This window comes from Oryctolagus cuniculus, chromosome 8 (genome assembly GCF_051225735.1).
Source record: "Oryctolagus cuniculus isolate XC-2025 breed Fujian yellow rabbit chromosome 8, ASM5122573v1, whole genome shotgun sequence".
NCBI lineage: Eukaryota > Metazoa > Chordata > Mammalia > Lagomorpha > Leporidae > Oryctolagus > Oryctolagus cuniculus.
The window spans coordinates 140,710,609-140,736,277 of record NC_142874.1 but is presented as its reverse complement, the minus strand read 5'-3'; the positions used below and the strand labels follow the sequence as shown (position 1 = coordinate 140,736,277).

General features: G+C 53.1%; 1 protein-coding gene across 4 annotated transcripts in view; it reads right to left on the bottom strand.

Moving 5' to 3' along the window:
- USP46 (ubiquitin specific peptidase 46) overlaps positions 1-25,669 on the bottom strand; it is a 65,840-nt gene that overhangs the window by 15,009 nt on the left and 25,162 nt on the right. For 3 of the 4 annotated variants that reach the window (XM_089302815.1, XM_070048123.2, XM_089302816.1), the window contains 4 exons: positions 17,959-18,039; positions 14,454-14,667; positions 11,182-11,411; positions 5,124-5,200 (listed from right to left, as the gene is read on the bottom strand). In XM_089302815.1, the coding sequence (XP_089158941.1) occupies positions 5,124-5,200; positions 11,182-11,411; positions 14,454-14,667; positions 17,959-18,039 (602 nt within the window). The remainder of the gene's footprint in view (positions 1-5,123; positions 5,201-11,181; positions 11,412-14,453; positions 14,668-17,958; positions 18,040-25,669) is intronic. The other variant, XM_070048124.2, reaches the window with a different exon arrangement.

The window sequence follows — 25,669 nt, the reverse complement described above, 5'->3', positions numbered from 1 at the left end:
GGAACCACTGGAATGTTCATTAAAACAGGCCTGGATGCCCAGGCCCACGGAGACTCCTGAACACACACTGAGGTTCCTTGATCTCCATTTTCACCAACTTCCTCGGGTGATTCTGAAACACGCAGTTCAAGTACCACCGAGCGGGGCCCATGCTGTGGCGCAGGAGGTTAAGTCGCTGCCTGCGATGCCAGCATCCCGTATGAGCCACCAGTTCAAGTCCCAAGTGCTCCACTTCTAATCCAGCTCCCTGCTAATGCACCTGGGAAGGCAGCAGAGGATGGCCCAAGTGCTTGGGCCTCGGCCAACCATGTGGGAGACCCGGATGGAGAGTCAGGCTCCTGGCTTCTCTTGGCCCAGCCCTGGCTGTTGTGGCCATTTGGGGAGTGAACCAGCAGTTGGAAAATCTCTTTGTGTTTGTAATTTTGCCTTTCACTTAAATAAGAGTCACGAGTTAGGCTTCTATGACAGGTACCAGAAAATACCACATATCAAAAATAACCAAAACTGAAACCCAGATCAGAGAAACCACGAGATAAGCACGTGGCAAAGGCTGCGCCTGTGAAAGCACAGGGCGGGGGGTTCTCAGAGTAAGTAGAGCAGGAATTTCTTACAGGAGATTAATTTTTTTCAATCAAGAGAGTTAGAAGGCCTTTCCCTACCGTTCGCCTGACTTCCCTGTCTGTGGGACACTGGGAATTTTACCAGGAGGAAGGCAGAGGACGGGCAAGTGGCATCAGGACACGGAGAGTGTGGAAGACACAGGCGCACGCAGGCAAAGCAGCCACGGGAGCCACGCGCGGATCACTGACATCAACTCCACTGTGGCTCGGATTTGGCCTGAGGCTGTTCCTGAACTGTCTGAAACAAAAGCCAAAATCTTTCTTTCTTTCCCAGCCTCCTCCCATCACAGAGGACAACCCTTGCTCAGGACACCGCCTGAGGCTTGACAGCGTTAGAATCAGAGCCAGCAGCCTCTCTGGATGGTGTCTGGGCATCCCAGCACTGACACGGCTCCTCGGGACAGAAGTCCAGGCAAACACCCAGAGCCCCCTGGGAGGCACAGCAGGAGGCTAATCCCAATCCCACAGTGCCAAGCATGATTCTCCAAAGTGACTACAACAGATGAAGACAGGAGCATCACGTCCCGAGAGACACGATGCTCAAGATTTATAATTCTAACTTCAAAGCCAAGTCTCCAAGAATGCAAACCAGAGTAAACCTTCAAAGGGCCCCAGAAAGATCACAATCATCCCTTCCCCTTGATCTCAGAGAAAAACAGCGCGAGACCCAGCTGACATCACCTGTCCCCAGGGTCTCCCTCCTGTGCTCCCCCTCCCTCCCTCCTCTCTTTCTCTCTCTCTCTCTCTCTCTCTCTCTCTCTCAAAGCCACCACCACAACCCAGGACTCTCCGCGAGACAGCACCTGGTGGCTTCTCTTTCTTTACCTGCGCCTGCGAGCAGGAGATCAGTCCAGCTTGCATCTGAGGGAGGAGAAACAGGTGTCTGACACAGCAGCTAAGATATCTCTTGGGACGCCCACACCCCACACTGGAGTGCCTGGGCTCCAGTCCCCACTCTGCTGGCACACACTCCGGGAGGCAGCAGGTGATGGCTCAAGTGACTGGGTCCCTGCCATGCATGTGGGAGAACAAGCCAGAGTTCCTAGATCCAGGCTTCAACCTGGCCCAGCCCCAGTTGTCGCAGGCACTTGGGGAGTGAACCAGAGAATACAAGATCTCTCTGTGTCTCTCTCTCTGCTTTTCAAATAAACAAAATAACTACTTTTTAAATGGGGGGTGGGGTGGGTGGAACACCAGCTTTGACAGCCCAACAGATGGAACGGAATGATGTCCCCAGGTGTTCAGAGGCCACTCCAAGCTCACCTTCCCGGCCTGAATACTGCCCAGTGCATACACCCTGCCCTCACCAGTTCCACATTCCAACATGCACATCCTTCCAGGGGAAAAAACCACACGGGGACACAAATGGGGGTTACATTCCTCTGAAAATCAGTTCCCCCACAGGCCGAAATCGTACCTAAGCACTCAGCCTGTGACCTGGCTGGCGGATCTGGAAGCTATGGCCAGTGCTGCTGGCCCTCCTGAGGGCTCAGGAATCGGCTGGAAGTGTGGGGGAGCAGCCGCCCTCCCTAACTCCAAATTCTCACCAAATCATGCCTTTGCCCTCATGCTTCTGCCACTAACGCTGGCACAAGTTCATTCAACTTCTTCCAGGCCCTGTGACTGTAAAACCTCAGGGAGACCGAAAATGGCATGTTAGGAACCCAGGCCATGGACAGAACCACCCAGGAGAAAAAGGTCACTCTACCCCACGCACATGCTACAAACCACGAAGACAGACTCGTCCCAGGCACCTGGGCCAGTGGCGTCTGCAGGCAAGAGCTGAAATGCCCGCTCGACAGGACGCTCAGAGGCAACCATCTGCCAGGGATCAGGAAGGCAGCCAGCATCTTCCCCGTCACACAGCAGGAACCCCAACCTGTTCTCCTGAAGGACTCCAAGGGGGGCTGGCATTGTGGCCCGGCAGGTTAAGCCACTGCCTGCAATGCTAGAATCGCTGATGGATGCTGGTTCAAGTCCCAGCTGCTCCACTTCAGATGCAACTCCCTGCTAATGTACCTGGGAAAGCAGCAGAGGATGGGCCCCTGCCACCCACGCGGGAGACCTGGATGAAGCTCCCGGCTCCTGGCTTTGGCCTGGCCCAGACTCCTGAGGAGTGAACCAGGAGATGGAAGATTTCTCTTTCTCTCTAAGTCTGCCTTTTAAATAAATAGACCTTTAAAAGAATGTTTAAAAATAAAAGAGAGGGAGGGGCAGTGCTGTGGCATAGCAGATAAAGCCACCTCCTACAGTGTCAGCATCCCAAACGGGCACTGACTCGAGACCCGGCTGCTCCACCTCTGATCCAGCTCTCAGCTATGGCCTCAGAAAGCAGAAGATGCCCCTGCACCCGTGTGGGAGGCCTGGAAGATGCTCCTGGCTCTTGGCTTCAGATTGGCTCAGCTCCAGCCATTGTGACTATTTGGGGAGTGAACCAGCAAATGGAAGACCTCTCTCTGCCTCTGCCTCTCTGCAACTTTGCCTTTCAAATAAATAAATAATCTTAAAAATTAACTAATTAAAAAGAGGATTCCAAGTACACCACACTCCAGCAAGAACCGCTCTGCCCTGATTGCTACTGAGCAAAATCAACAGTGCCTTGTTGTGCAGCACAAAACGTCTCTGAGCTGGGACCCGGCAGGAGAGGGAGGCACGCATGCCCCCGCGCTCCAGGCAGGTCTGTCTCCTTCCAAGCTCTGCTCGTGTCTGTGTGTTCCCAACAGAGAGGGAGCACCGGGAGGCCCTGTCTGATCTTCACTCGTTACCAGGGCACTCGCGACCTCCCGCTGGAAGGCAGGGAGGAGGGAGGGGCTGTGTCCCCACGGCAGGCAGCTCCGAGCACGTCTCACTGCCCAGGGCCTCTGCCGCCTCCTCTCCAGAGGCTTCCTTCCCTGAGTGCTCGCCAACGAGACGGGAGAGACACAGGGAAAGGCAGCTCCCTCACCGGGCCTCAGCTCCAAAGACGAAATTTTTAAATAACAGACCGTCGTAGAGTAAGGGCAAAAATCTATTTACTTAGCGAACTGTATGGTTGTGTGTGTGTGTGTACACCCACTGGACTGTGTGTTGTGTATGAGTGTGTGTTTAAGTGTATGTGTGTGAATGTGTGTATGTGTGAATATGTGTGTGTGCATGTGTGTGAGCACATGTGTGTGACTGTGTAGGTGAAGTATGTGTAAGTGTAAAAGTGTGTATGTGTGAATGTATGTGTATGTGTGAGCACATGTACATGTGTGTATGTGTGTGCATGTGTGAATGTATAACTGTACATGTGAGGTTGTATGTGTGCGGCTGTGTATGTGACTGTATAAATCACATTGTGTGTACGTGTGTGAACATGTGTGTGTCTGTGTGTGAATGTGTGTGTATGTATGTGCGCATGTGTGACTATGTAGGTGTATATGTGAGGTTGTGTGTGTGAGGATGTGTGTGAATATGTATATGTGTACATAACAGGTTGTGTGTGAGCATGTATGTGCATGTATAAGTATGTGCATATGTTGTATGTGTGAACATGTATGTGTGTGAGGGTGTGTGACTATATATGTGACTGTATATCAGGTTGTGTGTGTACATGTGTGTTTGTGTATGTGTGTATGTGTGATGTATATGTGTGAATGTGTGCATGAGCATGTGTGTGTACATATGTATATGTGAGGATGTATATGTGTGTGAATGTGTACATGTGTATATGTGAGGCTGTGTATGAATGTGTAAGTGTGCATACATGTGTGCATGTGTGAATGTGTATGTGTGTATATGTGTGAGCATGTGAGAATAAGTATGCATATGTGTGGCTGTGTATGTGAATATGTGCATGTCTATATGTGACGCTGTGTGTATATACACATGTATGAATGTGTGCATGTGCATGTGTGAGGTTGTATGTGTACATGTATATATGTGAAGTTATGTGTATGTGTGTATGAATGTGTACATGTGCATGTGTGAGGTTGTATGTGTACATGTGTATATGTGAAGTTGTGTGTGTGCACATGTATGTGTGTATGAATGTGTACATGTGCATGTGTGAGGTTGTGTGTGTGCATGTCTATATGTGAGGCTGTGTGTGTGCACATGCACCCATGTGAGGTTGTATGTGTATATGTGAGGCTATGTGTATGTGCGCATGTATGTGTGTATATGAATGTGTAAGTACGCATATGGGAGGTTGTGTGTGTGAGTGTTAAGTGTGATCTGACAGAAGGTGGGAGAGAGAACAGCCGACGAGAGCCCACAGCACACATTTGCATTAAAGATTAAAATCCTATTTCTAGATTTCATGATTAAGGACTTCCACTGGATCTTCCCTCTCCTCAGCCAGACTCCTCTCCAGACCACATACATTCATTTTTAATCTCTCTTGAGAAAGAAGAAACAGACAATAATAGGATTACATTGGTTTAAGGAAAGATTATCTCCTGAAGAAAGACAGAGCGCCCCTTCCCCAAGTGTGTACCAATCTGACCGCAATGCCCAGCGCAGCGGAAGCCACGGGGTTACCTGAGGCAGTGGGTGATGGATGTGTTCTGTTCCACGTCAACAGAAAGGTCCAGGAAATCTTCATCTTTGCTACTAACCTGAAACCAAAATAACAGGGCGACGGGGGAGGGGGGACAACATGTTAGTACACAACACACAACAGACCTGACACAGAAAACTTAGAACATTTACAGATAATCAAAAAACACCAAGAAGTGGGGCCGGTGTTGGGGCAAGGCAGCTTGAACCGCTGCCTGCAATGCCAGCACCTCACATGGGCGCTGCTTCAAGTGCCGGCTGCTCCACTTCTGATCCAGCTCCCTGCTAATGCGCCTGGGAAAGCAGTGGAAGACAGCCTGGGTGTCTGGGCACCTGCATTCCCGTAGGAGACATGGATGGAGCTCCAGGCTCCTGACTTCTGTCTGGCCCAGCCCTGGCCATTGCAGCCATCTTGGGAGTGAGCCAGCAGATGGAAGATTCTCTCTCCCTCCCTCCCTCCTTCTGTAACTCTGCCTTTCAAATATATATTTTATATTTACATTTATATTTATATTTATAGCCAAGGCAGATGTGGCTGCATACTGCCTGGCAACCAGTAACCTCACAAACAACCAGAGCTAAACACAAGATAGCATTCTCAATGTAGCCTCGTCTCTAGTCTCTACCACAACTTTGACTCAGACTTTTTTTTTTTTTTTTTTTTTTTTTGACAGGCAGAGTGGACAGAGAGAGAGAGAGAGACAGAGAGAAAGGTCTTCCTTTGCCGTTGGTTCACCCTCCAATGGCCACCGCGGCCGGCACACCGCGCTAATCCGATGGCAGGAGCCAGGTACTTATCCTGGTCTCCCATGGGGTGCAGGGCCCAAGGACTTGGGCCATCCTCCACTGCACTCCCTGGCCACAGCAGAGAGCTGGCCTGGAAGAGGGGCAACCGGGACAGAATCCAGCGCCCCAACCGGGACTAGAACCCGGTGTGCTGGCGCCGTAAGGCGGAGGATTAGCCTAGTGAGCTGCGGCGCCGGCTGACTCAGACTTTTAATAACTCAAACTCCACCAACTCCCTTCCTCTCCATTCCTTTCCCTTTCTGTTTCAAGTCACAAGCATCAGACATTTCTGCAGGCCTGGCTGGCTGAGGGATGGCAATGGGCGAGGAGGGGGACTTGGACCACCCATGGCCCCGCAGTCAGCACTTTGCAGAGGGCTGTTTGCTCTCCCCAGCCCCTTGTAGCCACTCCCCTGCGTCCGTGTGTGTGGCCCAGGAGCTGGAGAGTCGTGCTGACCACACGGGGCTGACCTGGGCCAAGAAGCATCACCACTGGCAGTGCCCCCGGCTGCCCACATGGCTCCCTGCCCGCTGGAGCTCACTGAGGAGGGGCTAACATCCCACAGGCTCTCCTGTCTGCAGCGGGAAGGGCACGCCCACCCAGACAACCCTGACGTGCTCAGCTGGTGGCAACAGCCAAAATCATTCTTGAGAACCACGGTAACCAGCTGTGGCTCCAAACTGCAGGAGGTATCTAGAGAAACGGCTAGAGACAGACGCCTCCTTCGTACCTCCATAAGCACACCCGGGAACGTGTGGACACAGGCTGGCCACATCGAGATCCTACTCTGGCACTCGTAAACTGGCCAGATACTTGCCCTCTGAATCTCGGCTTTCTCATCTGTCAAGTGGGGACGGTCAGAGTATCTGTCTCTTGGGGCCAGCTCTGTGGTGTTGTAGGCTAAGCCCTGACCTGCGGTGCCAGCAGCCCACGTGGGTGCCAGTTCCAGTCCCAGCTGCAGAAGACCTCTCTGTCTCTCCCTCTCTCTGTAATGCTGCCTCTCAAATAAATAAATCTTTATAACAAAAGCATAGTATCTACCTCACAAGGATGTTGTAAAGACGGAATAAGGTCCTGCATTTGGAAAGTGGTTAAAAAGGAAGCATGGGGGCGGCGGGGGTACTGCAGCACAGCAGGTTCAGCTGCGGCCTGGGACGCCACATCCCACATCCCACTGCCTGTTCAAGTCCTAGCTGCTCCACACTCCCCATCCAGCTTTTTGTTAATGCATCTGGAAGGCAGCTGATGACGGTCCAAGTACTTGGGTCCCCGCCACCCACATGGAGATCCAGGTGGAGTTCCTGGCTCCTGGCTTGCTTCAGCCTGGCCCAGCACTCCCACCACTACTGCGGGCATTAGAGGAATAAACCAGTTGATGGACAATTTCTCACTGTCTCTCCCTCTCCTTCTCTCTGCATCGCTCTTTCAAATAAAAGTCTCTTTTTTTTTAAGTGATTTTTTACGAGATTTATTTATCGGAGGCTGGTGCTGTGGCGTAGTGAGTTAAGCCGCCATCTTGCAGTGTCAGTTCAATTGCCAACTGCTCCACTTTTGATCCAGCTCCCTGATAATGCTCCTAGGAAAGTAGTGAAAGACAGCCCAAGTCCTTGGGTCCCTGCACCCATGTGGGAGACCCAGATGAAGCTCCTGGCTCCTGGCTTCAGCCTGGCCCAGCCCCAGTCATCACAGCCATTTGGGGAGTGAACCAGCAGAGAGATTGCTCTCTCTTTGCCTCTGCCTCTGCCTCTCCCTCTGTAACTCCGCCATTCAAATAAATAAATAAAAAGATGGAGTTATGGCAGGGGAAGAGGTACACAGAGAGAGATCTTCAAACTGCTTGCTGGTTCACTCTCCAAATGGCACAACAGCCAGGACAGAAGTCAGGAGCCTGGAACTCCATCCTGGTCTCCCAGGTGAACGCAGGGACCCAAGTACTTGGGCCGTCTTCCGCTGTTCTCCAGGAGCATTAGCCGGGAGCTGAACCACAAGTGGAGGAGCTGAGACTGAACTGGCACTCGTAGCAGATCTCAGGTGGCAGCTCGCCCTGCTGCACCTCAATACCAGCTCCAAATTTTTTAAGTCGGTATTTACTAAACTGGGGAGAGACAAAAAAATTTTAAATGGTCTAAGATGGCCAAAAAGTTAGGAATGGTGTACTGGCCTGCAGTTATCATATTGAATAAAAAAGTAGGCTACACTTTAAAAAAAATTTAAGTTAATTTTGTAGGAAGAAGGCACAGACACACATCCCCTCCCTACCACTCTACCACCCAGCTTCAATTTTTATGGCGCTCAGGATGCATTAATGGCCCCAAATCCTCCCCTCTGCCCGTTCCCCACCCTTGATTCTCAGAGCAGCCACGTGACCTGCCAGTGGGCGGGCACCAGACAGGTTAGGGCTGTGAACTGACCATGTGTGGGGCTGGCGTGGCGGGTCTGGGGAAAGTGGCTGCTTCCGCCCCCTGAATCTCCACTGAAGGAGCCACAGCCCCCGCATCACCCGACCCTGCTCAGTCTGCAAAGGCGCAGGAGCTGCTGTAGAACCGGTACCTTCAGAAAGCAGTGCTTCACAGAGAAACCCCATCTGCTGGTTCATCCCCCAAATGTCTGTAACAGCTGGAGCTGGGCCAGGCTGAAGCCAGGAACCAGGAATGCAACCTGGGTCTCCCACATGACCCGAGTACTGGAGCCATCGCGGCTGCGTCCGGGGTGCACAGGAGCAGGAAGCTGGAATCGGAGCTGAGGCAGGACTCAAAGCCAAGCGCTCTGATCTGGGCTGTGGGGCTCCTACCTGCCAAGCGAAATGCCTACCCCTATAGCAGTTCTGTAAGCAGTCTCCTGCGTGCAGTCACAGAGAGAAATGTGCTTTGGTTTAAGGTCCCAGAGAAGCGCTGGAAACCGATTCTCACAGCAAAAATTCAGCTTAAATGGGAAAGGGGAAAATTACAACAGACAACAAAATTCAGCACCAACTGGCCTAACAAAGCTTAAGAGGCACATGAAGGTGGAACCCACGAAGCCAACGTGGAGGCTACAGCGGCAAATCCCCAAGCCCCAATTCTGGAGCGCTTTTAGCAAGGTTATCTGGAAAAGTCAGCCATGAATTACCCTTCAAGCAGTCTCTGCCGCTCTACTGCCAAATGAAACTGTTTGTCTCCATAAATCCCTCGGCTGACATTTGCACTGCAATCATAAGCAACATTTACAAAGACGGAGACCCAGGGGGCAAAGCCATCAGTTTCTGAAAGCGTAAGGGCTGGCACAGGGTTTTCCGTAACTGGAGGCTGAGCGGGGCCATGGCACGGCGCCCCAGGATGGAGGGCAGCTGGATCCCACGGCGGGGTTTCACACACGTGGGTCCCCAGACACGGGGGGGGGGGGGGGGGCCAAGTTTCGCATCCTGGGAGGGAAGGAGCTACCGCAGGGCCTCCTCTTCCACTCTGTTCACTTACTCCTGTTCCGCAGTTCACAATAAGAGAGAAGCCTCCAGGCGATGCGCTGTCTTAGAAAGCGAGGACTTTCTAACAATTAGAGCTCTCTAAAAACGGGAAGCATCGGCTCAGGATTGCGTCCCCTGCCTCTGGACGCCATCTGGCAGATGCTGGTGACCGAGTGGCTAGCATATCGCACGTCACAGGCAGGACTGGGGTACTGGGAGAACAGGGGCTACGGGACCCCCAGGATCCCATCCAAAGGGTCTAAAAAACAATGGAAGTGACTGCAAGTAACTCCAGAGAGAAAAACACGCCCTCCTCAAACAACTCATCACTGCGCAGGGAGGGGGAAGGGGTTTTCAAGGCTGCCCCATTCTTCAAAAAGATGTGTCCACACATGGTAACCTCCCACAGTCCAAGCCCCAACAGTCAGAATCCCGTCACACACACACTCGGGTATCGTCCAAAATCTCTGGAGGACTCTCCGAGCCATGGTTTCCCATCCCTACCCCCTGGGAACTAAGGTGCTCGGCGACAGCTTCTGCAATACAAATTCCCCAGGATGCAATATTGCATTTACTGGGGTCATCTGACCTAATCAGACACAAGAGGAACTACAGAGGGACTGAGGGGTGGCAGACAGACAGCACTTAAGGTACCCACGTCTTACCTTGGGGTACCTGGGCTTGAGTCCCAACTCCAGCTCCTGATTCCAGCTTTCTGCTAACTGGCACACCCCGGACGGAGGGCCAGCACTGATGGCTCAAACTGCTGGGTCCCTGTCTCCTATCTGGGAGACTGGTTTGAGTTCCTGGCTCCCAGCTTTGGCCTGGCTCAGCCCCAGCTACTGCGGGTATTTAGGGAGTGAACCAGCAGAGGGAAGGTATCTACTTCTCCCTTTTGCACCCTCACTGTCCTCTCTCTGTTCCTCCAATCTATTTTATTTTTTAAGTGAGACTCAGCCTAACAGTGTCAGGGCAGGCACTGAGGTGCAGCAGGGTAAGACATTGCTTGGGGGTCTGGTACTGTGGCACAGCGGGTAAAGCTGCCACCTGCAGTGCCAGCATCCCAAATGGGCGCCAGTTCTAGTCCCGGCTATTCCACTTCCGATCCAGCTCTCTGCTATGACCTGAGAAAGCAGTAGAAGATGGCCCAAGTCCTTGGGCCCCTGCATCCATGTGGGAGACCTGGAAGAAGCTCCTGGCTCCTGGCTTCAGATCAGCACAGCTCCAGCCACTGTAACCAATTGGGGAGTGAACCAGTGGATGGAAGACCTCTGTGTGTGTGTGTGTGTGTGTGTGTGTGTGTCTTTCTGTGTGTAACTCTGACTTCCAAATAAATAAATCTTTAAAAAAAAAAAAAAAAGATATTGCTTGGGATGCCTGCATCCCATATTGGAGCACCTGATTCAAGTCTTGGCTACTCTGAATTTCCAACCCAGCTGCTCGCTAATGCGCCTAGGAGGCAGCAGATGATGGTCCAAGTACTTGAGTCCCAAACACCCACACAGGAAAGCTGACTTCTCATGACCAACATCTTTTTAAGACAGCCAGTCGAAGTCCAATTCAACAGCTCAACGTGTGGACCCTAAACTTTGCCCACGGTACAAAGCTGGCCAGCAGTTGTTGAGGCCATCTGCCCTCACCACTCTGCGTTAACCACTACCCAGACATCTTGTATGCACGGCACTGGAGCTGCACATACATGCACGGGTCTGTCCCTGTACACCGAAGGCAGCTGCTTCATGCTGTTCTACCGCACCGCAGTCGCACGCAACACAGCCCGTGTTGACACGCGCACGCCCGCCCGCCAGCACTCACAGTTTCACAGTTCAAGCATCGCGTTTCATTGGTGAGCGTCCCCTGGAAAATCTCATGGACCCAGGTGAGCTCCGCCTTGTTGTTCTCCGCAGGTTCGTTCATGTTGCCGTTCTTTAATTTTCCATTTTGCTTTTCCTGTTTCTTCTCTTCCTGCAGGATGTCGGCGATAGTGTTCAGCAAATAGTTTAAAAATTCATGGGCATCCTGCTGCATGTAGTTATCGAAGAGATCTGGAAGGCAGAAGGCCGTTATTTCAATCTCTGGTTCCTGAAGAGCGAACACACACACGAGCTGTATTACACGCCATGCTGCCGGATGGGCACAGAATACAGACAGATCCTACGGCTCCAGCGCGTTAGTGTCCAAAGAATTTTCATTCATTTCCATTTCGCCACCCACCACCAACAACCTGCCCACATCTCTCTAAAGTTTATGTATAAAAAAAGTCCAAAAACGTTTCTTCATTCTACAAAAGAACAGAAACTCTCGGATTAGTTTTGCTGTCTAATACAATGTGACCACCGACGTTTAGTTGTTTGTCTTTTATCCTGAACAACTGGGGTCTCTCCCCCAAAATGGTGTAAGATCCTGGGCCAGCCTACAAGTAGCTTAAACGAAACAGATAAGGGAGACAGTGAGTTCACGTGAGCGTCTCTCTGTCTCAGTATTCTGACACCAAAGACAAATGGCGCGGGCACCTGCTGCCGTTCCCTAGCGGGGGACAATCGGGACACGTGTGGCTGAGCACACCACTACCGACCACGCCCGTGAGAAGGCTGGGCGCTCTGTGTCCTTCTCTCTCAGCTCATACTCTTCTACAGACAAACCAGAACAATCTTGAAAGACAGCAATGAAATAAGACTTTCCAAAGCAAGCATCTGATGAATGGTGCAAGTCTGTCGGCATACGGCTCAGTCCAAGACAGACACGGTTCCCATATCAAATAGTTCCACAGTCACCAAACCCCCAGTGCAGAAACTGGCATTGTGTGCAACGGGTAAAGCCACAGCCTGTGACGCCTGCACCCCAGGAGCGCCAGTTCAAGTCCAGGCTGCTCCATTCCCATCCAGCTCCCCGCTAACGCTCCTGGGAAAGCAGCCGCAGATGGTCCAAGTGCTTGGGTTCTGCCACACACATGGGAGATCCAGACAGAGTTCCTGGCTCCTGGCTTCAGCCTGGCCCAACCCACTCATCTGGACCATTTGAGGAGTGCATCAGCAGATGAAAGATCTCTCTCGCTTGCTCGCTCTCTCTCTCTCCATTCCCCTCTCTCCACAACTCCTTTAAATAATTTTTTTAAATTACTAACGCAAAACTTCTAGCATACATACCCCCATTTTTTTTAAGATTTCATTTATTTGAAATGCAGAGTCAGAGAGAGAGAGAAAGAGAGAGAGAGAGAGATCTTCCATCTGCTGGCTCACTCCCCAAATGGCCACAATGGCTGGGGCTGGGCCAGGCTAAAGCCAGGAACCTGGAACTTCATCTGGGTCTCCCACACAGATGCAGGGGCCCAAGCACTTGGGCCATCTTCTACTGCTTTCCCAGGTGCATTAGCAGGGAGCTGGATCAGAAGTAGAGTAGCCAGGACTCAAACAGGCACCCATATGAGATGCTACCATCGAAGGCGGCAGCTTAAATTGATATACCACGGTGCCGACCCCCAAAGGCCCACTTTCTACATTTCTACCTGCACGCCCCAGAAAAAGAATTCAGAAAAATCAAGTGACAGCAAAGCATCTGCATCATATAAAGATGTCCAGCTGATGCCCATCAGGGGTGCAGAACGTTCAGCCTGCAAAATCACTGGGTATGGTCTTGCCAAGGCAGCCGCAGGCGAGCATCAAAATTCAATGAAGATGGGGCTGGCACTGTGGCGAAGTGGGTAAGGCCGCAAGCAGCCTGCAATGATGGACACCTGTATGGGCGCCAGTTAGAGTCCCAGCTGCTCCACTTGCAATCCAGCTCTCTGCTACGGCCTGGGAAAGCAGGAGAAGATGGTCCAAGTCCCTGGGCTCCTGCACCCATGTGGTACACCTGGAAGAAGCCCCTGGCTCCTGGCTTCAGATCGGTGCAGCTCCAACTGTCATGGCCAATTGGGAAGTGAACCAGTGGATGGAAGACCTCTCTCCCTCTCTCTCTTTGCCTCTCCTTCTCTTTCCGACTTTCAAATAATTATATAAATCTTTTTTAAAAAATTGGGGGCCGGTACTGTGGCGTAGTGGGTAAAGCCGCTGCCTGCAGTGCTGGCAGTCCATATGGGTGCCAGTTCAAGACCAGGCTGCTCCACTTCCGATCCAGCTCTCTGCTGTGGCCTGGGAAAGCAGTGGAAGATGGCCCAAGGCCTTGGGCCCCTACAGCTGCATGGGAGACCCGGGAAAAGCTCCTGGCTCCTGGCTTCAAATCAGCACAGCTCCAGCCATTGTAGCCAATTAGGGAGTGAACCAGCAGATGGAAATCCTCTCTCTCTCTCTCTCTCTCTCTCTGCCCCTCCTTCTCTCTCTGTGTAACTCCAACTTTCAAATAAATTAATTAATCTTAAAAAAAAAATCAATGAAGTCTACAGCAGGCTAGTTTTTAAGCTGACAATTTTGTATGACCTGCGCATGATGTTTACAATATCCAAATGGCCCTTGGCAGAAAAAAGGTTCCCCACCGCTGTCAGGCAATAAAACTTGGACGGGATATTAAACTACAGAAGCTCTGGTCAGACGTTACACACTTATTCTGGTCACACGTCGCCAGGTGATTAAGACAGCGCTGTCTTACTCAGTTACAGCCCTGCCTGTCTATTCCAACAGGCACTCCCCAGGAAGGCTGCTTGCCAGCCTCTCCTCTCGCAACGATCCTACCCAGAATGTCACCAAGCATTCTAAGATGGGATCACAACTCTGAACTTTGAAGCGTATTCTGAACCTGGTTGTATGTATTCTGGGTAGAGAAGGAAAAAATTATCTTTTCTTAAAAAAATACTCGAGGGGCAGTTAGGACTAACTAACAGCAGCTGGGACATTGCCTGGGATGCCCCCGTCCCATATCTGGTTCAAATCCCAGCTCCTCCACTTCCAATCTAGCTTCCTGCTAATGCACACCCTGGCAGGGTTCCAGGACTTGGGCCCTTGCCATCCAAAGGAACAGCTGGATGGAGTTCCGGCTCGCGGCACCAGCCTGGCCCACCTCCGGCACATACTCTACCCCATTTTTAAACAAAGCAAAGCAGCTCCTCGCTCGGAGGCTGCACGGCACCGCCGGCTGTCCGCCCCACGACTCACCGTTCTCCTTTCTCAGCCTAGAGATGAACTTCTTCGGGGGGATGACGCCCACCTTCTTCTTCTGCGTGGCGATGCTGTGGAACAGGTCCGCCAGGCACGTCAGCAGGTTTTCCTTCTTTTTCTGCTGGGCCTTGTATGCCAGCACATTCTCACGGAACGGCCGGCAGAAGTACAGCGCCTGCAGCACGGAGTTACAGTAGCACGTGTTCCCAAACTGCCAAAGGACAACAGGGGTCCGTGTCACTGCTGGGGACAAAGGCCACCGCCGGCAAAGTGGGGAGAGGGAGCAGGCAGCCGCAGGAACCCGCCCAGGTTACTCGCTGTGCTAGAGAACTAACTAGTCACCACTCCTAACCACCCGCGACAGTCTGACAGCAGGACAGGGACAGCAGTGTGCCGTGAGTCCTCCTCATGGGCAGTCTGGCCTTCCAGGGTTTCAGTTCACCTGCATTCAATCAGGATCCGCAAACATGAAATGGAAAATTACAGAAATGACCAACTTTGCAAGTTTTCAGTTGTACACTGCTCCGAGAGGCATGACACAACCTTGCACTGTGCTGCTCCAACCCAACCTGACGTGGACGACTCGTGCCCACGCTGTACGCGCTGCTCGCCCATTAGTCACTTGCCCATGAGATCAACTGTGGTAGTGTTGGAACACTCACGTCCAACCAAGCCTTATTTTACTTAGTGATGGCCCAGGGCCAGAAACAAGGAGTGATGCTGGTGATTCTGTTACCAACTTCCTACCTAGAGAACATGCGTTACAGTTACTGTCAATCTGTGACTGTGCCTGATTCACTGACTGACATTCACGCTTACAGAGAGTTAGGAAAAAACAAAGTTACATCTAGGGTTTGCCACTATGCACAGTGTCAGGGGTCCACTGAGGGTCTTGGAACCGCCCCTCCGTGGGTCAGGGGCACTGCTGTATATAATTCTGGTGCTTCTCCACGCCAAGAAACTCTACCACAACTACAAGCACTGCATCTGATAAACGGTTGCATGACACCTTCGGGCACTTAGAGAGAGAAACTCCACGTAACAGACCCAGGAAAGCAGCCGGCTTGATAAGAGACCACACCGTAACTCGTCCAAAACTCCCATGACGGGAGCAGTGAAGATCCAAATCAGAAGAGGTCTGGGCTCTGGGAACCTCTCGCTCGCGGACACCATCCGCACTGAACCGGGTCTGTCTGTTTTGTTCCCTCCAGATTCTGTGCCAGCCCCTGGGCTCCGACCGCATTTCCTCACTTGCCCCAGAGCAACCAGGCACAGGTGTCTCCTCGAGTCACCCGCCACGCCCCGCCCTCGCAACAGCTCCACTGCCCTCTGTCCTGTTTCCTCCAAGGTGGCGACTGCCCCAGTGCAACATCACCAGGTCCCTACCTCCACACAGGGCCCACACCTCTCAACATCACAGACACAGAAGACGACAACGCCACCCCGTGGTTTCCAACCAACAGCGAGGCCAGCTGTGCGGCCACAGGACTGCGCGCACAGGCCCTGGGTGAAGACATTCTGAGAACAACACGACTAACGACACAGACTACAACAGGCCACGCAAGATGAAAGCCGAAGGCGCACACCTCCTCAACACCGGCGGCCGGGTTGTGTGCCATTCACCCGAGAGTGAGACAGCCGCTGTGCCACAACAATCGTGACATCCCAGGTCTACGCAGCTGACGCGGTTACGTAACCGGAGGCAAGCCTCCTCTCACGGAGAAGCTGGAACCTTCATCCATCACCAAAGCGACCATAAAGGAAGCAATTAATAAATACAGCACTCAGATTCCGCCACAAACCAGGAAATGGCCTTGCCTTCCTTTTTTTTCTACCACGGCTAAAACAGGCGCATTAGAATGAGAAGTCGGCGCTGCGCACGGAGCTTCAGCCATCCTCCTCCCACGCTCTTCTGCACCAGCGTCTCGCCCTTCGGCAATGCTTGGCCTTGATGACTTCCGGGAACTGAAGGGAACTCGTACTCAACACAGGCCCACTCTGCACCTCGGCCCCACGTCGGGTCTCACCTGTTCATCACTCTAATCTTACGGCACCCATCATTTTACAGATGAGGACAGAGGGTCAGAGAGGGCAAGCAACTCACCCACGGTCACCCAGCCGGGGAGTGGCACAGGCGGCATCCGAGCCCAGCTCGCACTGCACTAAACACCAGGTGCTTGCAGGCCCGCTTCCAGCTTCCCCGAGAGAAGCCATGTGCATCACTCTGGGCCCCGCGGTCAGAACCATTACCCCAAACTCTGTGTGTTTAGGAATTAACACTCGCTGTCTCTTGAAACCTCCACCCCAAGGAGAAAGGATGGAGGCAGGAAGAGGGCTCCCAGAGGGGGAGGGTGCCACTGCCCTGCTCCGTGCTGGGGAAGCCGGCACGCACCCAGGACCAGGGAAACGAGGCCAGGAGCTCCACGACACACCGCTCCCAGCTCTCCCCACAGCCCGTCCCTGCTTCAGGTGAACTGTCAGCCACTCCTGGGTGATCTGCAAAGGCGGACAGAACGAACCCACCGAGGGCTCTGTGTGCCAAGGGAAGCCCTCCCGGCCCAGCGGGGTTTGTGCATCTGACCCAGGCACGCAGGCATTCAATCCTTCTTCCTGGGCCAAGTCATAATCTGAAACACAGATTAAATGAATCCCTTCCCCAACATCTGCCACTTGCACTCACTAAAGAGCACAAACAATTCTCTAAACCCTGGTAATGTGGCAGGCGTCGTCACCCAGTAGGTGTGGGCTGTTCTTGGGGTGCCAACATCCCACATCAGAGTGGCTGGTTTCAGGTCTCCACGCCTCCACTTTGGATCCAGCTTCCTGCGGATGCATCCTGGGAGGCAGAAAATGATGGCTCAACTACTTGGCCACCCACGTGGGAGACTCTGACAATTTCAGCCTGTTCCAGAACAGCCACTGTGGAAATTTGGGGAGTGAGCCAGCAGATGGAAACTCGCTCGCTCGCTCGCTCTCTCTCTCTCTGTCTCTGTCTCTCTGTCTTTCAAGTACATGAAAATAGAGAAGATTTAAAAAAAAAAAAAAAAAGAAAAGAAAAAAGTAGTGGGGCCAGCACTGTGGCATAGCAGTAAAGCCCCACCCTGCAGGGCTGGCATCCCATATGTGCGCCGGTTTGAGTCCCAGCTACTCCACTTCCAATCTAGCTCCCTGCTAATGGCCTGGGAAAGCAGTGGAAAATGATACGGTCCTTGGGCCCATGCCACCCACAAGGAGGACCTGGAAGAAGCTCCTGGCTCCTGGCTCCTGGCTCCTGGCTCCTGACCAGCCCAACTCCGGCTGACACAGCCATTTGGGGAGTGAACCAGTGGGTGGAAGATCTCTCTCTCTCTCTCTCTGTAATGCTGCCTTTCAAATAAACAAGTAAATCTTTGAAAGAAAGAAAGAGGAGGGGGGAGGGAGGGAGGGAGGGATGAAATTGGCAGTGGAATTGTTTCAGATACTCCACAATGTTTGATCAAAGTGATGAATTTTAAATACTTACATTGACCAATCCGAAGTAGTGCTCATTGATTGGAAACTGCTCTGGACCAATGTCTTTTTCCAGAGCAGAGGCATTGGTGCCCTGAAAGAGAAAAACACAAGTTCTGCTGCACGTGAAATCAACAAGAAGATACACACACTGGGAAACTTCACAGCAGTCCCCTGGGCAGAGAGGTGTTTGGGATGTTGACGCCAGGAGAAACGGCGCCAGCAGCAACCCAGCAGACGGTCAATGACGCCAGCCCTGGCCCCTTCCTCATCCCACTGACTCATCCCTGCCCACCTGTCCTCCTTGGCCTCAACTCCCTGTTAGCAGGGGAGGAGACAGCAGACAAATGAGCAACGCAGCACTGAGAACGTCTGACGCAACAGTGTCACTGCTGACAGCTGCACCTGCTGTGCGACACCTGACACACGGAACTGCACGCCCACCTACTACGCTACTTCCACCTGCTGGTAAAGATCTATGCAAGATGCTGGTCTCCAGGTCCCAGCGCCGAGGACAGCACAGTGAACGAGAAAGATACGACACCTGTGCTGCAGCAGGCCACAGCTTAGCACATGATGGCAGCCAGAAATAGAGGCAAGGACCCCGGCCACAGATCAGAAGGTGACAAGTGCAACAGGGAACAACCAGGTGGGAGATGGGATGAGGACAACAGGGAGGCAGGCAGGAGCAGGTGGACAGGTGCACCTGTGAACAGAGTGTACTGGGAACAGAGTGTCCAAAGAAGAAGGTGGAGAACGGAGGAAGAGTATCTAAGACTAAAACATGCCCAGGTGCACCACACCGGGAAGCACACGACACCATAACAGCCACTGGGTCCCCAACTGTGTGCCAAGGACCGTGCCGTTCATTCTCACAACCATCCTATGAGCTAAGCTCCACTGTCATCCCCATCTAACAGATAAGGAGGGTTAAAGAACTGACGGCCCAGGCTCCACACTAAGTGGCAGAGCCAGGCCATGAACCCAGGAGTCAGACTTCAGTCACATTCTCACTCAAATACCACCCACAGCAATGCAATCAGATGAACCACGGCCATGCAGGCAAGGACACTGGACAGCCATGAGCCCAACGGCATTAGACAGACACAGGGGCAGGGACACTGGATGGACATGGGGGCAGGGACACTGGATGGACATGGGGGCAGGGACACAGGATGGACACGGGGGCAGGGACACTGGACGGACACGGGGGCAGGGACACAGGATGGACATGGGGGCAGGGACACTGGACAGATACAGGGCAAGGACACTGGACATGGGGCAGGGACACTGGACACGGGGGCAGGGACACAGGATGGACACAGGGCAGGGATACTGGGCAGACACGGCCGTGGCCACACATGGGGCACTGCTGTCAGAGGAACCACTAGCCCATGGAGTGCTATGCGGAGCAGTGTCACAGGATGAACCCCTGCCTGTGAGCCCCACTCAAGGGCCAATGGCTGGCACCTGCTGTCATGATGGCAGTGCCTCCATGTCTGCTGGGATGAGGAAGAGTGAGCAGTTTGGTCCAATGAGGTAAACACAGCTGTCCCCACTTTCAGTGGAGCATCCGTTCCAGGACACCCAGAGACACCAAAATCTGAGAACAGTCATGGCCTCTATAAAATGGTAAAGTAGAGACAGGCACTGTGGCACGGTGCTCCCTGCAGCGCCGGCATCCCTTATGCGCTCCAGGTTAAGTCCCAGCCGCTCCACTCCTGATCCAGCTCCCTGCTAACATGGTTGGGAAAGCAGTGGAAGATGGCCCAAGTGCTTGGGGGGGGGCCCTGCCACCCAAATGAGAGACTGGATGGAGTTCCAGGCTCCTGGCTTCAGCCTGGCCCACCCCCGCCATTGCAGCCATCTGTGGAGTGAACCAGCGGACAGAAGAGCTCTCTCTCTCTCTCTCTCTCCCTTTCTCTGTAACTCTGCCTTTCTGATAAATAAATAATTTTTTAAATAAATAAATTTTTAAAACAGCACAGTAACCGACCCACATCCTGCTGTTTACGTTAAACCATCACTAGAACACGTCTAACAGCTAACAGGACACAAATGCCATGGCCATGAAGTCATCGCTTTGCTATGTCCTCTAAAGAAACAAGGACAAGGCAAAAAGTCCGAGCGCGGTCAGTACAGGCTCAATTCTTTTCCCGCATATTTTCAACCTGTGCCCGGCTGAAACCACAGACACGGAGCACACGGATACGGAGCCGAGAGGTCAGCAAAGCAGGTGGGATCCGACGGCACGCGTGTTGTCAACATCCTTCTCCCACTCCCAGGCCATCACAGGAGATTCACAGCTCACAGAAACTCCGAGACGTGGGAGACGGGTGTTCTAGAGAGAAAGAGGCTTGCGCTTTATAAATCCAATCTGCTGCCTGAACTGACTCCTGACTCATACGATGAGCATCTCCTTTCACAGGTTAAAAAAAAAAAAATGTGCCAAGAACCAGTCAAAATGCCACTTGTCACCAAGTAAACATTAAATGCAAATAACACTAAGGCAAGCAGAAGGAGCTGCGGCACTGTGGGCCCTGGTTTCCCGGGTCCGTCGGCCCCCGTTCCCTCATGGTCAGCTGGAGACTTGGGTCAAGGGCCGGGCGTGTGCAGACGGCCCCAGCACCGCTCCTCCAGGGTGCGAGACGACACACACGACGCAATCACACCTCGAAACACACCGGAATTTATGGTATGGACAAAAATCACTGAAAACAGTTCCCTCAATCCATGAATTTCTGTAAATAATGCATATTAAGCACACCCACAGCCATTTTTCAAGCAAAATTAGAATACATGGCTTAAAGCCCAGGAGAAATGTCAGATACAAAAATTCCTGAGCCACCTATCTCAAAATGTCCCCATTTGGGGAGGGGGAGCCTGGGGGGTGACAGCGATGACACAGTGACCCAGGGGCAGTGTCCGACAATGCCCTGGAGGCACAGGCAGGCCCCGGAGCACCAGGCCCAGGGCAAGAAGGGAATCCAGGACCCCGCTGGGCACACACCACCCCTCAGCCTCTCGCACAGCTTAGCCCAGGGTCTGGAAGGGTCAGGGGAAGTCAGCTGGGACGTGTTCCTGCTGCTGCTTCCAGATCATCTTCACCTTGTCAAAACATCCCCCTGGGCAGTCCCTGCCCTTCTGTGGCGGGAGACAGCTCAGGGCCACGGGGGGGGATGAGAAAAGCAAACTCCAAAACTCTCCTAGTCTCAGCCTGCTTCTCCTTCCCTGTCTCTACCTCACTTAAGCTCAGCCTTGCAGTGGGAGGCAGAGAAAGGTTGATGCAGTCCACACAGGCAAGGCAGCAGCCAACCCCGCTGCTCCAACTGCCTGCTTGGTAAGTAAGAGCAGGTTTGAGACAACCTCTACTTAGACAGGATGCGGATGGCTGTGTGCAGATACACTTGGAAGGTGTACAGATAAGGTGACCTGTAACAATGGCCACAGGCCTGCATGTCAGATGACCTCAGTGCCACACCAGGGCCCTCACCTGACACCTAACCGTGCACCAATGCCGCAGGGGCCCCAGGGGCCAGACCTGCTGGTCTGCTCTGCCTCTCAAGGACTGTCCTTTCTTTCCCCACAATGAACCTCTGCTGCTAGACTTTGTTTTAGCCTTGTTCAGTTCATTGGCTGAGGTTCAAAAGAACCTCCCACTTCTGTGCCTTTCTACTCAACTCTGCACAAGCCCCACTTCCCCGTCAGGCTGAGCCTGGACACTAGCCAGGCAGTTCTAACATCCGTGCAGGGGGCCGGCCCTGTGGCACAGCGGGTAAAGCCGCAGCCTGTGGTGCTGCATCCCATATGGGCACTGGTTCAAGATCCGGCTGCTCCACTTCCAATCCAGCTCTCTGCTATGGCCTGGGAAAGCAGTAGAAGATGGCCCAAGTGCTTGGGCCCCTGCACCTGCATAGAAAGACCCAGAAGAAGCTCCTGGCTCCTGGCTTCAGATCAGCACAGCTCCGGCCGTTGTGGCCAATTGGGGAGTGAACCAGCGGATGAAAGACCTCTCTCTCTCCCTCTCTCTCTTTCTTTCTCTCTCTGTGTAACTGACTTTCAAATAAATAAATAAATATTTAAAAAATATACGTGCAGGACAGCCTGGTTTCCAAGTGTCCTTTGCTCCACTCCCAAGAACACACCCCAACCCTGCCACTGAAATCCGGAGCTCCAGCCGCCCACAGCACCCTCTTGACCACCTCTGCCTTGCCGTGCAGTGCGTGTGTCCAGGTCCTGACTTAAGTGCTCTTCACAGCCCCCAGTGCGAGCCGCACTGTCCACCTTCTCTGACGACACAGCCAGCCAGTGCTGGGGTGGGCGGGGGATGCAGACAACCAGGCTGACCCTGTAATTCTGCAAATTCAAGCGGTCCTCAGACGCCTTCTCCCACATCTCATCCTCCACTCCACCAGGACTATTCCAGCCTCCCCCGAGCACCTTTCTTTTTTAAGACTTTTATTTTATTTATTTGAAAGACAGAGTTATAGAGAGAGGTAGAGACAGAGAGAGGTCTTCCATCTGCTGGTTCACTATCTAAATAGCCACAATGGCTGGAGCTGCACTGATCCAAAGCCAGGAGCCAGGAGCTTCTTCCAGGTCTCCCACGTGGATGCAGGGGCGCAAGCACTTGGGCCATCCTCTACTGCTTTCCCAGGCCACAGCAGGGAGCTGGATTGGAAGTGGAACAGCCAGGACTAGAACCGGTGCCTATAAGGGAGGCCAGCGCTTCAAGCCAGGGCTTTAACCCGCTGCACCACAGCACCGCCCTCCTCCCTCCAAGCACCTTGAAACTGTAGCCTCCTCATGCCACTCACTGCCCCCAACTGCTCAACAGGAAAAAACTTCACCCAGCAGCCAGGAGTTCCCTTGGGTCCCTACTCATACACTTGTGAGCCGCTCGTGGCCAAGGCTATCTCCTCCTCCATCACAGCCTCCCCACCACAACTTTTAAAATTAATTAATGTACTTATTTATTTTGACAGGCAGAGAGAGACAGACAGACGACCTATCTATCGATCCACTCCCCAAATGCCTGCAACAGCCTGGGGCTCCAGGCACAGAACTCCATCCTGTCTCCCAAGTGGGAGGTAGGAACAGGAGCTGTCTCCCAGGGGCATCAGGAGGAAGCTGGACCCAGGAGCAGAGTCAAGGCTTGAACCACCATTAAGGGATGCAGGGGCCCCAAGTGGCATCTTAACTCCCACAACAAATGCCCAGAGCCCCCCCCCACCAAATGTACACAGGCTTTGCCGGAAACAACATGCACACATACGTACTCCCCGCCTCCTCCCCCAGGCCCCCGCCTTCTCACTTCCCTGACCGAGCTGAACTTGGGTGAACAAGTGTTCCTGATGATGTCTAGGACTTGCTTCAAATAACGCAGTGGAGAGGGGAGAGGAGGGGGAGAGGATAAAGTCCCGAAGCTGAGGGACGGGCGGGGCTCACTGCGCTCCCTTGTCACTTTCACACTCCGGCACAGGCGGAGTCACAGTCGGATATCCTGGCCCTAAGCCCAGAAGAGGATGCAGCCGGAATCCATCTGCAGGTCGGCTACCAATAAGACAGGGAGAGGATCCTGGGTCCTCTGGTGGGCCCAGTGCCGGGACTGACAGAAACAGGACAGACCACAGGGACACAGTGCGGGAAACACAACTGGCCTCCACCACTCTGGAGACGGAGAGAGGGGCCCAGCAAGGATGGGGGCAGCCCCTGGAAACTGGGAGGCAGGGAAACACGGGCGGCGCTGGACTAGTAGGCCTCTGTCAGACACGAGTGCTGTTTAACTGCCAAGCTGATGGAAACTGGCGAGAGCAGCAATAGGAAATGAGACTCCTTTGAGGCTCCCATAACACAACCTTCTAACACATCTCTCTATTACCTCGCTCCCAAACTTCTCCAAAGAACCCCTCCACTGGGGCCCTGATGAGCTCATAAGGCCACAAACCCCGGGGTCGTTTCAGACTGCCAGCTCCTCCTCCCCCTCCCGGGTCCAGGCAACACCCAAACACACGGCTTCAAGGGGCAGCTCTGCCCACAACCCGGAGCCTCCTCCACTGCAGCCCAGCCTGCAGGGACTCTGGCCTTGCCACCTGCTTACCTGAGAGGCCCTCAAAAGCCATCTATGCACTTCCCAGCTGGGTCCCACCTAGTAAATGGAACAGCTCTCCCCTCAGCTCCTGTGCCCAACACATCCTCATCCACCCATCAGAGTCCTCCCATTCACCCTCCTACAATCTCTCATACTCCCCTGCCACTGCTGGGTCGGGCTGCTGGGCGCTCTATCACCCCCTCCTAACAGCCCCACACACACCTTAACCCTACTGTTAACCTGCAGCAAAAGATGTCAATCTGCTTTAGAACTTCCGCTCTGTCCCCTGCCGTGGCTGGCCACTCAGTGCCCTGCACACGCTGCTGACCCAGCAGCCATTCTCTGTTCCACCCCTCAACACTCCAGCTCCTTCCCACCAGCCTCTGAGTTCCTCCCGCACCTCTGTCTGCTCACCTGCAAGCCTGCTTAAAGATCAGTTCCTGGGCCCAGCGCAGTGGTGTGGCAGGTAAAGCCGTCACCTGCAGTGCTAGCATCCCTTGTGGACGCTGGTTCAAGACCTGGATGCTCCAATTCCGATCCAGCTCTCTGCTATGGCCTGGGAAATCAGCAGAAGATGGCCCAAGTCCTTGGGCCCCTGCACCCGCATGGGAGACCTGGAGGAAGCTCCTGGCCCAGCTCTGGCCATTGTGGCCATTTAGGGAGTGGATAGAAGATCTCTCTCTCTCTCTCTCTCTTCTCTCTTCTCTCTTCTCTCTCTCTGCTTCTGTCTCTCTGTAACTCTTCCTCTCAAATAAATAAATAAATCTTAAAAAAAAAAAAAAAAAACTCAGCTCCTCAGGAAATTCCTGACTGGCCAGCCGTAGATGAAGCCAGTCCCCGTGGCACATCACCAGTCATGGAACCTGGGACTATGCTACCTTACAGGCAAAGGGGACTTTGCAGCTAGAACTAAATCAAGGGTCTTGAGGTGGGGATTTTCCTGGATTCTCTGGCCAGGCCCAGCATACTGAGGAGGAGAGGTGAGGATGGAAGCAGAGGCCAGACATGCCACCCCCTACTCACAGCAACCTGGATGTCTCATTTTACATGAGCCGGCCAACCCCTTGCTCATGGGGCAAAGACCGTGTCTGACCTGCCCAGTGGTGCATCCCAGCAGTTAGCGCACAGTAGGCACACTGTCTGCTGGCCATCTGCACCAGTGCACGCCGGGGCGGTCAGAGCTGGCCCAGCAGCTCCCCTGTGCTGTTCAAGGAGACACACCCGGTACCCTCCACTTCCCCACTCTCCCTTCCCTGTGTAGACACACACGCCAGGAATTAGTTTCCATGGAAACAAAATGTCACTGATATTGACACATGGGACCAAACTCCAGCTCCACATGCTAGTGTTTTCCAGTGAAAATAGGAATCTTTGTGCATCTTCAACAGATTCTGGATGAAATGCTAAATGTGAATGTGTAATAAGAAGACACAGTCAAGATGGGGAAAGAGATGGAGGTGGTGATGATGAAAAGAAGAATGCATAAGGATTAATTAAGCAGCAGCACCCAGTAATATCCGCCAGCCCAGCCCTGCAAGTCTACTTTGCGCAATCTGTCATACATATTCAAGGGTACTTCAAAATCTTCACAGAAAAAATGGAATTAAAAGATACGTCGGGGAGGGCACTGTGG